A 14,367-nucleotide genomic window follows, 5' to 3' on the forward strand; every position below is an offset into this window, starting at 1 on the left:
TTGAACGCAGATAGAATGGTATTCCATTGAAGTACCAGACACAAACGCAGAGCAAAAGCAAATGCTCAATCTGTTTTCGGTAACAGAGGTTGAGAGATTGAGTTACTTTGCAGTTTTAGACTCATCTATCTATTGTATTAGCTATTACACTACCCTTTGTACCGATCAAGTTTGGAAGTTAGACCTTACCGGTTGTATTGATGGTTGGCAACATAGTCCTTCATCATCAACAGGTAGTAGAGTGCTCCCTCAAAAGATCATCTTGAATGGAAAGTTTTTTTTTATGAACTTTGTAGCAGTAACATCTAATTCCAATGCAGAAAAACTTATGCCCATAATTTAGATAGAAATACTATTTTTACATCTATTACAAATGAAAAACAGAGCAACAAACAATTTATGTCTTAATTGTACGAAAGTAAATTGTGTTCATCCCTAAATTAAGATAATCCTTGGTCGTATCAGTGGTTATATTTCTGCTAGCAAGAACAGTTCCTAGAGGGAAAGCTCTAAAAAGAAGCTGCCACAAGAAAACCACCAGTGTAAAGGAAGCTAAAGAGACCAAGGAAGTTTCCAATTAATTTTTATGAAGTCACCCTGCTGTGGCCATCGCCACTGCTGCCCAGCCCACTGCTGCTACTGCCTAGGCCACCAACGCTGCTCAAAGCACCGCCTAGGTCATCCATGGAGCAAACATTGGAGTTCTTCTCCTCCTCCTCCTCCTTTCTCTCACTCTCTCTATCTGTGTAAACATTTTGAGTAATGAATGAGCATGAGAAAAATAAGGTGCCATTAAATAAGTCAGTTGAGGTGGCCATTAACAAATTTTAGTGATGACATGGCTAATGGTGTATTTTTCAACTATTAGATCTCTTATAAATCAATAGTAAAAAAAAAACTGTACCTGTTAATAATAAAAGTACATCTTAGTTTTGTGGTTTTCATGTTTTCCTCAGCACACAAGACATTTCTTTGTGTTTGATATTTCCTTTCAATGAAGTTTTATTATTTATCAAAAACAATAATAATACAGAAACTTTTCCTATCCTAAAATCACACATGCATATCTTCAAATCTGTCCTACTTCATTGCAACATTAACACCTACTAATGATATTAACGCAATTTTTGTTTCTTCCACTGTTAAATACGATCAACCAGGATTCCACTGTTTTAAACTTCTAAAAGGAAGCATAATTTCAACTACTGCTAGTTGTTGGACTTGAGAACATTTGACAACAATATTCTATCAGAAATAGCTATGGAACTAAAGAACAAAATTGCTTAGCTATCTGAAATCCCCATTTTAAGCACATTTTGGAGTTGCCAACTATAATGGTATACTCTTAAATACGTCTCGTTGCTACTTGTAACATTGATAACACCTACAATGTGCACAGAATTGTGAGATATTCTCAGCAATAATAACAAAATCTATAAAAAATAAAGTAGACAGTACTCAATGAAAATTTTCCCAAACCTCAATACACATTGTTACCCACAATTACTTTCACCAAACATAGACACAAACAGCTAAACAATCCTCCTGCAGGTAGACAGTACAAAAACACATCAAAACTATTAACATTTGCAACCTCCACATTCTATCTAGTCCCTACTGATGTTAATTCAATTAACTGGTAGTGCGTAAACTAATATTAACACTGGCTTAACAATCATTTTCCTTCCATTTCACAGCAACCATCAGACAGAGGCTAAAAAAAAGAACCAAACAAAATGAGACACAAAGCAAAGCCAATATTGAACAAAATCAAGTAAACAAAAAAGTTAATCATTATTAAACTGTGTCCAAAATCCTAACTAATGACAGTCACTATTCGGCTGCTGAGAGAGCCTAGGAAAAGAAACAAACAAAGAATAAAAAAGTGCAGGTGATAATTTAAACTCCAAAATTGACTTAAGTTAGAATTATTAGAACAGGGCCAAGGATTAGCAAAAGGCAACCCTAAGCCTAGCATTCTCTTCTCAAGCTGTAAATTTGCTTATAAGAAATGCACACTGAAAAGAGAAAAAAAAAAATCAATAAGATTGACCTCAATTTAACATTTTCAACTATCATTCCTCAAATGCAATTTAGCTAACTTCACCCATTCATATTGAGAGATTTCTTAAACTCAAGGATGGAAACAATTACAACCTTAGTTTCAGCATGAAAAGTACTAGCTAAAGGTATATACAAATTTAGCTATTCTAGCTAAAGTTATTTTTCACAATGATGGTGGTAAAACTGAGAGTGATATAATAGCTAAAGTTAATTTTCACATTTACTTACCCCCATCAAGTAAAACCAAGCTCTCCATTGAAGCTGAGAAAGCCACCCAATTAGCATCTTCAATTGCAAGAATGTTCTGATTTTGACTCTCAGGGTCAATTGAAACCAGCCCAGTGGCATTGTTAATGAGAAGTTCACCATTGTTAGTGCAGCCAAAGAAATGTTCCCACCGAACCCATTTCATTGGTATCACAAATTTTCTAGTCCAAGACTCGGGCACACCATACTCCTCCATAACCCATACGTGGCATAAGACACGCCCATTACGCACATTGCCAAAATCATGAGCGAAAACGAAATTAGCCGGCAATCCCTTGTACACTGCAAGTTTAGGTAAATTTATAGTCACTCCATCTAAGTGATTACGAGGCATCATTATCTCATGGAAGCTCTCATCGCTAATGTCAAAGGACAAAATGAAATAATAGCCAATATCAAAGTTAGTTTGGATGTGCATTAATAATTGCCTCTTTGTTGATTACGGTAATAATAATTTTTTTTTTTTTTTAAAGGAGTGGAGTTTGCTAAACCCACTTGGTAAAGCAAATTTCATACTTGTCAAACTCTTGTCTGAATGCAAAATCTTTGATCATGGACGGCTTGTATGAGTTTTGGGACTATGAAAATTTGGTCTCAAGCTCTCAGCCCGCTATAATTCTTACCAAACTGCTACTAGATAACTTAAAAATCTCCCAATTTGGTGGTGGATTAGTTGACTCAGTGTGGAACTCATCAATTCATTGCCTATATAGAACTCAATTCATTTAATACCTAAGTTACAAGTAATAAGTAATTATTTTGTACACTAAATGTAATATCACCCCTCCCCCCACCCCCAACGTAATATTGAGTGCATTGCTATAAGAAAAAAGAAGAAATATCTTTTTATTGGATAGGTTAAAAGAAGAAATATCTTTTTTTTGGATAGGTTATAAGAAGAAAAAAATATTGCTCCAATATAAAATAATTGTCCCTAATATGTATACTCCTACAGCTTGGTTTGATTAAACGATGTTTTTGATTTTTGAATTGTTATGTTGATTCTAAGTAATGTTTTAACTTTTAAGTTCCCTCTTATCCAAAAAAAAAAAAAAAAGTTCCCTCTTCTATGTCAGAAAATCAATTGAGTAACGCATGGGGCTAAACATGTGAGTTTATGACAAGAATAACATGTCATTTTGGGTAAAAATGACATATGCTAATTTATGCAAACAACATGGCATTTTTAGTTTTAGGCATTTTTAGTTTTGGTTATACCAACATGCCATACAAGATTCAGCTTATGTCTAAGTCTAACATCACACTGTTTCTACCCAATGTCATCTTCTTGACAAGAAATATTTGGTGTCTCTAGTCAACACGGATATTGTATTTTTTAGCTAAGTAATTGAGGTAAAAGTTTTTGTAAGCCTAGGATGAAAATTGGCCAGAAGAATCTAATAGCTACAAATTCAAGAGAACTACATAATGCATTTCAAACAGACAGTCCATTAGAAGAGAACCTGAAAAACTAATAACAAAAATGAATAGCTACCTATTTGCTCTATGATGAGAATAAAGTGACCCTCCGGGAGGGCTCTGCTTGAAACTCACATATTCCATGAGATTAATCCCAGGGGGCTACGAAGAATCTTCCATTTAAGGAAGCTATAACTGGTTGCTTTCCCCTCAGAAATCACAAGGTTTCCAACATACCTCATGACCACCAATTTCTGCATCAAAATGACTAATTTCTTGGGCCTAATTTTAAAGTTGATCTTTACACAACAAATGGCAGGAGACCAGACCCCTGTAGCTTCTTTCTGTGGTGAGCTAGATCTTGAAGTACATAGTCTTATCCATTGGTCAGTTAATAGTTTCTATAATTCCCTAAGAATGAGTAATAATGATCTAAAATGTAGACTTCTAAAAATATGCATTGAGGCTATTTACATTTGAAAAGCCTTTACTTCCCTAAGGGGGTGCTCTAGTGCAGCTACAGCTTCAATAATTTGAAAAGCCTTCCAACTTGATCACAATGATTAAAAATTTATATTTATGTTTAATTTGATTACTCAAAATATAGTAAAATACACATTTGACTTTCCTATAGTATCATCCAACTGAATAAAAAATGAAGACAAACCATATAGCTCATTATTGTAGTCCTAAACTTTCAAAATGAAAATGCAAACTGCCAACATCATCATCACTCATAAAACCAATCTAAAGTATTTTAATACAAAATATGCATTAGATTTTCTTATGATAATCTTTTTCTTTTTTGTCTAATTCTCTCTTCTTCTTCTTTTCCCAGCAAAACCAGACTCTTACCTCTATTTAAATGTAGAAGAACAAAGAGAGAAACTAGTTGATGTTTTAAACTACCATAGTGAAGGGACACCAACATCATCAAAATCACTGATCATGCTACCAAGAAGAGAAAGAATGTCCTAAATTGAAATAAATATTCATTTCCCCATCAAAATTACTGTGATATTGCACCTAACAATTAACTACTCCAGCAACTCTCTTATTCCAAGGAATCATAGACTGCACAACCAACAAATAACCAATGCCATGAACATTCTTTTATTTCATTTAGTCATAAGACCATCATATTATTTCTCACCACTCAGCCCACATTCTATTTGGTCTTGCTTTTGTTTCAGGTTGAACCATAACAATCATTTTCTGAATAAAACATGCCAAACTATCTTAGACAACTTCCAATCATCTTGTTCCAAATATGTCCCCTCCAGATTTTACACAATAAGAATTTTGTTTCAAAAACACAATTTTGCTTCAAAGGCAATGTTCATATATATATATATATAATATAAACTCAAGGTCCCCATAGATAATGATTAAATCCTTAATAGTCTTAAATACTCCCAATCATGTGACAGAATATAAGATTTCCTTCTCAAATGCAAGTTGATAGTAAAATTGCTTATAAGTTATAAATCATCATTATGCCATGTATTCCAAAAGCTTGGTGAGGATGGCTGGCCCTAGGTTAGAATTGCCTAAAATGTATCTGGAAGTAGATCAATCAGTGAAAAGGGGTGTAATCATCCATAATCTGGGATGTAAATTTGGAAGGTGTTTATACTTCCTCTAATGTGTTCTCCAACAACTAATTTTACCCTGCTTGTTCAATGTCCATATACAGTTCATGGGTTATTCTTACAAGCTATATAGCGGTGGTGCATTTATATTCTTACATTGTATTTTAATTTGTAAAAGTAGAAAATGATAGAGCTTGTTGATTTGCTATCATAGTGCAAATATGTGGGGTGCAATAACATCATTGTTTCACAATAAGATGTACTAGAAGCAGGAAATGTTAACATAAGAAAATGACAGTATAACACATAGAATTAAGGGGGGATGAGGAGGAGCTAGTAGAACTGTATTGCCAAAGCCTTGAAAAACTCTAAGTTCACAACAAAACTCCTTTCTTGGAAAAACCGATAATCCCTTGGAATAGATCACCTATAACCATAATCAGTATAAGATCTACAACACGGTATTCAATAAAGATATCATGCAGAAAAAAGCTGTAAATATAAAGTTTCAAACAACCTATATCAACAAAGCAGTGATCGCTACAAATGAAAGACAAAACAAAAGCCATGAGGCACACCTCTTGATTATAGTCAAGACATGAATGAGAAAGGATCTCAGTCGTGAATACCAATTTCGACCTCAAGCTCATCATCATCCTCAAACAGCTTTAGAAGACAAGCATGCTGCTCTTCTCTCTTCTTTTTTTGCCATATCTTGAATAAAAGCTAGCAAAAGAAAAAACAGCCACCAAGGCATACAATAACTACCTTGATACCTACAGAGCTACCAGAAGCACCATGACTCCCAACATTATTTTCATCTTTTGTACTTGAAGAATCATTCTCAAAACCTTCAAATACACACAAATTGTTAGATAAATCACAAAATAACAATTTACCCTTTCTTAGATATTGTTTTATCTTGTGTTGTTGAATCCTGATGCAAGGTAAATACTATCCATGATTCAGGTCTCCCTCTCTCTCTCTCTATTATTACTATTTTATATAAAATGTTGTTCTACTCAATGTTTGAATTTTACAATTTTGTTCAAACATACTTTCTGTTTGGTTTCTGATAAAAAAAGACAAAACTGTACAAGAATAGAAAGCAAGGAGAATAGAGAGCAGTGGGTGCTTTTATGTTGTTATGTATAAGAATCTCTCCATTGGGTCTCAACTCAAATTTTTCCAAACACTACTTTCAGCTTTACTTTTGTGAATTGTTTTGAAATATTATATAGAATTGTCAAAAATATTTTATAGACTGAATAGTAAAATAGGAAATGCATAATTAAGGAATTGAATTTTTTTTTTCTTTTCTTCTCTTAGTACTATATAATTAAAATGTTTAATTTCATTTATTTTCTGTGCAATGGTATAGGTGAGATTTGCTAGGAAAAAAAAAGAAAAAAGAAAAAAAGAAGAGTAGTTCTAGAATTCGAACTAACCAATGCATAAAATTACAAAATTTATTGTTTTTCTTTTTCAACTTTTTATTTGCAAATATGAGTAAAATTTTCTTATAGCTGCATCTTAGTGAGCTTTCTGTTTTTTAATATCTCACCCTTAATGATTTGCTTGCTTCATTTAAGTTGTGACAATCTAATAAATCTTGAAGTGAAATAAGTTTCAAAAAACATGTAACAATCTAGTAAATCTTGAAGTGTAAGTTTCAAAAACCAAGAACTGGTACAAAATTGAAATTTCATTCAACAGATCGGTACTCTGTTGCATTCTTAGTATTTTTTGTTAATTCAATACTCTTTCTTAATGACAATAGAATTTCTTTGGGACAGGTTGAGTATAACATTGAGCCTTGTAGTACATCTGGTATGACCGATATTAGGTGCACTGACTCCAAAAGGATAAGCCTCCTTATGCCAATCGGTGGTTATATCATCTACGGTGTGGCCCATCAACATTCGGGGGGTATCGGTTCAACTCTTTATGGAGAGGTGATTCAACACTTACCTTATCTGTTTGTAGTGATATGAGTGACACATTTCTTATTTTCTTTGTTACCTGATATATCAGTTGATCTCTTGTGGAATATCATAATACTTACCCGATTTGATGATCTTCTATGGAGATGTATCAGGAATTGTCACTATCACAAGCAAAAGTAGTTCACACGCGTTCATATTTTTTCCATACTTTATTTCTCCATATATTTATGACCAACTAGATAGTTGGATGTGTAGCTAGAATCTTTTTAATTTAGTTACACTGAATAAACTATTGTGAAGATATTTTATAATTCACGACAAATTTGTGCCACTATAGTACACTTACAGTGTATTTGGTTGTTTTTTTTTTTTTTTTCTAATAAAATTTCTTACGTTACTTATCAAAAAAAAAAAAAAAAAAAAATCAAAATCACAATAAAATCTCATGTTGCATTAGGCTATGAACTTCATCGTGATCTGCATGTGCTCTATATACTTTTTTTTTTGGGTTTCAAAATTTTATTGTTCCTATAGCTCTGGATTAGTTATTTGATTCTATCTTTCCTTTCAATCATATAGTACCACACATCTGTGAAAATTTTTGTCATATTTTGAGGAGTTTAATCATGTAACACCTTCTTTTGCTCATGCTTTTGTGTGGAGTTTCAGGATGGACGGGTTTTATGTTCTTCAATACCAACTTATGGACAAGGGAAGGAAGCAGGAAATGAGGCTGGTTATATTGTAGGAATGTCCACTTGTTATCCTCAACCAGGCTGGTTATAAATGTTGGGGAGACTCTGATTCTGGAATCTAATTACAGTAGCGCCCAAAGGCACACAGGAGTCATGGGGCTCTTCTACATTTTGGTTGCAGACCAATTGCCAAAGCCTAGGCTTTCCCTACGAGTTCCAATTGCAAAGCAAGTTAATAAGGTATAAGCATTTGCATTGATGTAGAATGCAAATGATAATAAATAACGCTGCTGTCTGATTGACAAGGATCAATGGATGCGTTGATCAATTATATTTCACCTATAGTGAAGTTTTCTTCAAAAATAGTTAGCAATATTATGTCAATAGAAATAAGGCTGCTGGATTCTTATGAATTGAGATCAGGCCTCTAAAGTTTATTGGTTCTTTCAGGGTTGGGAGTAGCAATAGCTGTTGCTGCTAGTGCTTGCCAACTTTAGAATGATACAAAATATGGTTACCAGTCACTTGTGATGTTATTCCATGAATACTTTATGTGCCTAGTCCCCACTAAGAGAGAGGGAGAGTACTACTTGTATAATATATGTAGAATCCACCACCTTTTAGATATATAAAAATAAATTTTACAATAAGTATTGTAACTTTTTGAAGCAGTAGTTTCAAGTTCTTGTTATGGGTTTTTCTTCTTCTTGTTCTTCTTACGTGATTGCTTTTCTCTCTCTGTATTGGATTTGCTTTCTATGATATAACTGTTGATGTCATGAAGGTCTTTTTTATTTTATTTTCAAGGTATATGCATAATGGAGATCTGGAAAGCAGTCATTGTGAGATGGATAAGGGCGTCCTCATCATAAATGGCTCTTCGTCATTCATGATCAACCCCATTCTCTCTTATCTCTGGCCATTCTCAAATTATATTTATATTTGTTGGACCAGTCACCACTAGTGGTCTTGTTCTTCTTACGTGATTGCTTTTCTCTCTCTATATTGGATTTGCTTTCTATGATATAACTGCTGATGTCATGAAGGTCTTTTTTATTTTATTTTCAAGGTATATGCATAGTGGAGATTTGGAAAGCAGTCATTGTGAGATGGATAAGGGCGTCCTCATCATAAATGGTTTTTCGTCATTCATGCTCAACCCCATTCTCTCTTATCCGGAGACTTCTTTGCTGGCATTGCTGCTGCGTGCTTACTTCAGTTACTTGCTGTCACAATCTTGCTTGCTATCAAGCACTTCTTCTTGGGTTTTATTATTTATTTAACTTTAACAATAAATGCATGGAGTCAGATCTAGCTTTTGATTTTTTTTTTAGCTTTTGATTTTTTTTTTTTTTAAATTCATGATAAATGGTGAACGGTAACTATTCAAATGGGCTTGGGAAAAAATAAAAAAAGACCCCCAGTCAAATGGGCTTGGTTATGAGTAAATAAATTAATTTGTCACTTAACTATTTTATTGGGTTTCAAAAAATAAAAATTATTGGGTACTAAAGTATGCTTTGTCATCCACCTTCTTCAGTTTTAAACAAGTATGCTTTGTCATAACTTAAAAATAATTTAGAAACTTAATAGCTATTTATATTTTTTTAGAATTTAATAATTTTTATTTGTATTATGAAAGTTATGTTATAAAAAATACTATATATATTTGTTTTAGACTATTTTAGTTAATTTTTCTATTTTTTATTAATTTAATGTTTTATATATATTTAAAATAATTATTAAATTAATTATGACATCATCATGGTTCGACCCCGGTTCGACCTCGGTTTGACCTCAAAAACCTTGAACCTCTCCCTTTTACGGTTCAATGAACGGTCTGGGTCTGAAAACCATGGTGGTAGGCACCACACCGGTGACCCCTTTTAGAAGATACCCAGGTGCTGACGGGGAGTTCCATTTGCCTACTACGACTGACGAGTTTACACTTCATCAAAATGCTTATACATAATTTTTAAATGTGTCTCTTCTTTTCTTTTTTCATTTTTAATTACGAACACTACAATTCTTTTTTATAAAAATGACTCTTCTAAGCTTTGTTCTTAAATTAGATCGTTTTTTTTTTTTTTTTTTTTTTTTTTTTTTTGGAAAATACAAATAATCGCTAAAAACTGTTAGTTTACAACTTTTGGAACTATCCTAAAAAAAATGCTTACATTTTAGTTTAAAAAAAATGTCTCTTATTTTTCTGTTTTTTTTTTTTAATATTTTAAAATTACGCAAACTACAGTTCTTTTTTAAACGTGACTCTTCTATATATTCGGTTTTGCTCTTTAAATTAGATTAATTTGTTCGTTTATTTGTTCTTAAAGAAATAATAAATGCTTATATTTTAGTTTTTTTTAAACGTGACTCTTCTTTTTTAATAAAAAAAAAATACGCACACTACAGTTTTTTTTTTTTTTTTAATAAACGTGACTCTTTTATATTTTCATTTTTTATTCTTTTGGTTTATTCCTTCTTCTCTTTTTGCTTTCATGCTGTCAATGATGATAAAGAAAAAAAAAATTGGAGCCGTTCTCACAGTAAAACTTAAGGCTGTGTTTGGTTGCTGTAAAACGTTTTCCGGAAAATACATATTTTCCGGAAATGCTAATTTCCGGAAAAGGAAAATGTTTTCATGGTGTTTGGTTGCACTTCAAAAAATTTTCCGGAAAATATTTTCTGCTGTTTGGAAAAGAAAGGAAAACACAAATTCAGAAAAACACAACCCACAACCCAGGAAAAAATCGCGATCCACGGCGACAAATTCAGTCCGACGACCGCGCCGTCGATCGCGATCCACGGCGCGATCGCGATCCGAGATCGCGATCGCGGATCCGAGATCGCGATCGCGGATCCGAGATCGCGCCGTCGATCGCGATCTCGATCCGGCGCGATCTCGCGAAGGCGAGATCGCGATCAACGGCGCGATCTCGCGAACGTGAGATCGCGCCGTCGCGAGATCGCGACGTTGATCGCGATCTCGCCTTCGCGAGATCGCGCCGGCGAGATCGCGATCCGCCGGCGAGATCGCGATCGCGCGATCTGGGTTGTGGCTTGTGTCTGGATCCGCCCACTGGTCTTCTCCCTCGCGCGCGCGCTCTCTCTCTCTCTCTCTCTCTTTTCCGGAAATCCTTTGAAGTGAAAATAGAGCCGGTAATTGATTTCCGTGGTCAAAGGCTAATTTTTTCGGTCAACGGATTTCAATTTCCGGAAAATAGAATTTTCCGGACCAACCAAACACACCTATTTTCCGGAAAATCATTTCCGGAATGCGTTTGAAGTCGATTCAAACGCACCCTAAATCACAAAAGAAAAAGGGAAACAAAAAAAAAAAAAACAAAAAAAACGCAAAGGATAATGCTACCAAAATTTAAAGTTTATTGTTGCATACCCAGACATCATACCTCACTGAGTCAGTGTTGTCATACCTCTTTAACTTTTATCATTTTATAAAATGACGTGGGAATCCTAGCAGTTTTGCTTGTGCAAGTTTTTTTATTTAATTTTTTTTGGGATTGACTGAAGTGTAGAAAATTGTCGGTGGCTGACTAATGGATTGGTTAGGATTGAGATCCAATTGCATCATACAATTAATACATATATATATATATATATATATATATATATATATATAATTCAATAAATGTTTACATCTCACATGATGTGGCAACTGCATTGCACCGAACCCGAATCCAATATGTTATATTTTCATTTTGTCATTTTATATGATTGGACTTTGAATTATCCGATATATTTCTACGGCACCTCTACAGTGCCATTTTGGTTTATTGAGCCAAATTATTATTATTTTTTTTTAAGTTTTGAGTGGTACTGTAGCTACATTTTTTTTCCTTTTTCGTTTGTATTTTTTTTCTTTTTATATATATTGTTATACTAACACAACAAATTTCACAACATTTTTACAATTATTGAGATGTCAATTTCTTATAAGTCAAAATAAAATAATAAAATATGAAACTGTGATCAACCACAACTAAAAATAAATGTTTAGTAAAAATGTTGTGACACTTGTTAGATGAATGTGTAAAAGTTACAGTACTTTTGGTTTGTTCAATATATACTTTTATTTTTTTTTAAGTAATCCATTTGTGCTCTTTTTTCTGCTAACTATATAAAAAGAGACAATACCTCTACAATGCCCCTTTTGGTGTAGTGAGCCATTTTTTCCCCCAAGTTTTGAACAATTGCTACAGTGCCACTCTAGTTTGTTTAAGTGGCACTGTAGTTACAATAGCTACATTTTTTTTTTTTTTTCAGTCTTCCGTTTGTACTTTTTTTTCTTTTAAATATTTATAAGAACCCACATATATATTGTTATACTGACACAACAAATTTCACAATATTTTCACAATTATTGAGGTGTCAATTTCTTCTAAGTCAAAATAAAATAATAAAATATGAAATTGTGACCAACCACAACTGAAAATAAATGTTTTGTGAAAATGTTGTGACACTTGTTGGGTGAATGTGTAAAAACTATAATACTTTTGGTTTGTTCAATATGTACTGTTCATCGCTTTTTTTTTAATTATTATTTTTTTCCAGTCATCGATTTGTGCTCTTTTTTTCTATATATAAAAAGAGCAAATAGGCTCATAAATAATGTTATGAACAGTATTTTTAATTTAGTGACTTGCCTTTTTCCTCCTTTTTTTCCTTCAAGTTCGCCAACTTGGTTTGAGCTTATTTTTTTCTTTTAAAGGATCTTTATATGTTTACTTTTTACTTGTAATGTAAGTTTACATTGTATACACACAAAAAGTAGCAAATATTATATATATTTGCAAAAAAAAAAAAAAAAAAATTGTACAAATTTTGCAAATGTGTACAACATGTACCAATTTTTATGTGTTTACAATGTAAATTTACATTGTAAGTACAATGTATATTTCTCTCTCTCTCTCTCTCTCTCTCTCTCTCTCTCTCTCTCTCTATATATATATATATTATAAAAAAAGTGAATGAGAAAAGTTATAGTAATTTTGCTACAATAGTTTTGGTTTGTTTAACTTTCACTGTTTTGCTGGCCTTTTTTTTTTTTTTGGTGAATGCATAAAGTTGTAGTATATTTACTATATTATTTTTGGTTTGTCCACAGTAATTTTCATAACACTTTCGTAACAAATCAAATATGGTAAATTGTTATTAGTTCTAATTTAAACTTACCAATGAAACTATTTTTTTGTCTACCAATAACAACTTGTAGTAACCTACTATTTATGATTTGTTGTGAAAATGTCATGGACATAACATTTTTTTGTGTGAAAAATGTTAAGACATCTTGATGTTGTCACAATATTTTCAAAACTGCTGAACTATCAATTCTTTACAAGTTAAAATAAAATATAACAAAATTATAAAGGTATTTTAAAAATGTTACGTCATTCTGTTGTGTTTTTAGAAATTTTTTGTTAGTTTAATCAATTTTGTTGTGCCAAAATTCATTATTTCACATACAATTTTTTTGGGTTGACTTTTTGTATATTTTTTTTCTTTACACACTATTTTAAGTAAAAACACATAATTTACACACAAAAACAAAAGCAAAAACTTAGGGAAAAAACATTTTTCATCCTTTATGTTTGGTGTAGTTTACAATTTTTCCTTAAACTTTAAAATTAAACAATTTTTCCCTTAATATTATGAAAAGAGCAAATATGTTATATTGTTATTCTCTTAGTTAAACCCCAATGAAAGCTTATGATTCTTGTTAGGACATATGTGTTTCATATGTTAAGAACGTATGTCATGATTTTATGTAATTGGCTTATCCTTTGACAAAACGCACTTTACTTGTATTTGGGTAGATTTAGGATGTCTTTAAATACTTCAAGAAACCTTATTTCAAGATCAAGTATTAAAGCCTTCAAGTTTGTTCAAGAAAACAAGTTCAGAGTGCAAAATCATTAAAGCTCGACAGCTGCATCTATCGAGCTTAAGGAAGTTGTTCTACATTCGGTGTGCTCGACACCTGCTTGATACCTTCTATCTGTCAAGATTTACTGGCTGCACTATATAAGGCCTCTGTGCGATTCGAAAATCATTTTCTTCGATCTCTCTCTCGATACTTCTCTATTTTCTCTCCCAAAACACTCTCATCTCACTCCAAACTTGTTTCTCAAGGATTCTTCAAGCTTTTTCAAGTTTTTCTTTACTTGGTAAGCTTCTAATCCTTTCTCATTCATGCATTTCATGTTTTGAAACCTAGGTTTTGGGGTTTTTGAAAAATTTTGGGGTTTTTCAAAATTGATGAGCTTTCATTGAAATTTTGGGATGGGTTTTCACTTAAATGAGTTTAAAACCTCATACATTGTATCACATTAGCATTATAATGATATTGTCATGCATTTAGATGTG

The 14,367-nt window shown here is 32.6% G+C and overlaps 1 protein-coding gene across 3 annotated transcripts; it reads right to left on the minus strand.

Moving 5' to 3' along the window:
• Positions 1-309: 309 nt before the first annotated feature.
• On the minus strand, positions 310-6,625 carry LOC126707449 (uncharacterized). Of its 3 annotated transcripts, XR_007648960.1 has the most exons (4): positions 5,921-6,625; positions 2,293-2,613; positions 1,480-1,545; positions 310-742 (listed from the first exon to the last, which is right to left on the minus strand). XR_007648960.1 is itself a non-coding variant. In XM_050407092.1 (3 exons), the coding sequence occupies exons 2-3, from the start codon at positions 2,525-2,527 to the stop codon at positions 585-587; spliced, it is 393 nt and encodes a 130-aa protein (XP_050263049.1). In that variant the 5' UTR covers positions 2,528-2,613; positions 5,921-6,612; the 3' UTR covers positions 310-584. The 3 variants fall into 3 exon arrangements, 1 of the variants encoding a protein (XP_050263049.1); XM_050407092.1 differs by lacking the exon at positions 1,480-1,545 and having other exon boundaries at positions 5,921-6,612; XR_007648959.1 differs by lacking the exon at positions 310-742 and having other exon boundaries at positions 750-1,545; positions 5,921-6,611.
• Between the last annotated feature and the right edge of the window lie 7,742 nt (positions 6,626-14,367).

Source organism: Quercus robur, chromosome 11 (assembly GCF_932294415.1).
Source record: "Quercus robur chromosome 11, dhQueRobu3.1, whole genome shotgun sequence".
NCBI lineage: Eukaryota > Viridiplantae > Streptophyta > Magnoliopsida > Fagales > Fagaceae > Quercus > Quercus robur.

What these genes read in the sequence shown, in the direction of transcription:
- LOC126707449 (XM_050407092.1), bottom strand. Translation starts at nt 2,527, where the DNA reads ATGGAGGAGTATGGTGTGCCCGAGTCTTGGACTAGAAAATTTGTGATA. An exon ending in CTTGGTTTTACTTGATGGGG is followed by an intron (nt 743 to 2,292) that starts GTAAGTAAATGT and finishes ATGTTTACACAG; the next exon opens with ATAGAGAGAGTGAGAGAAAG.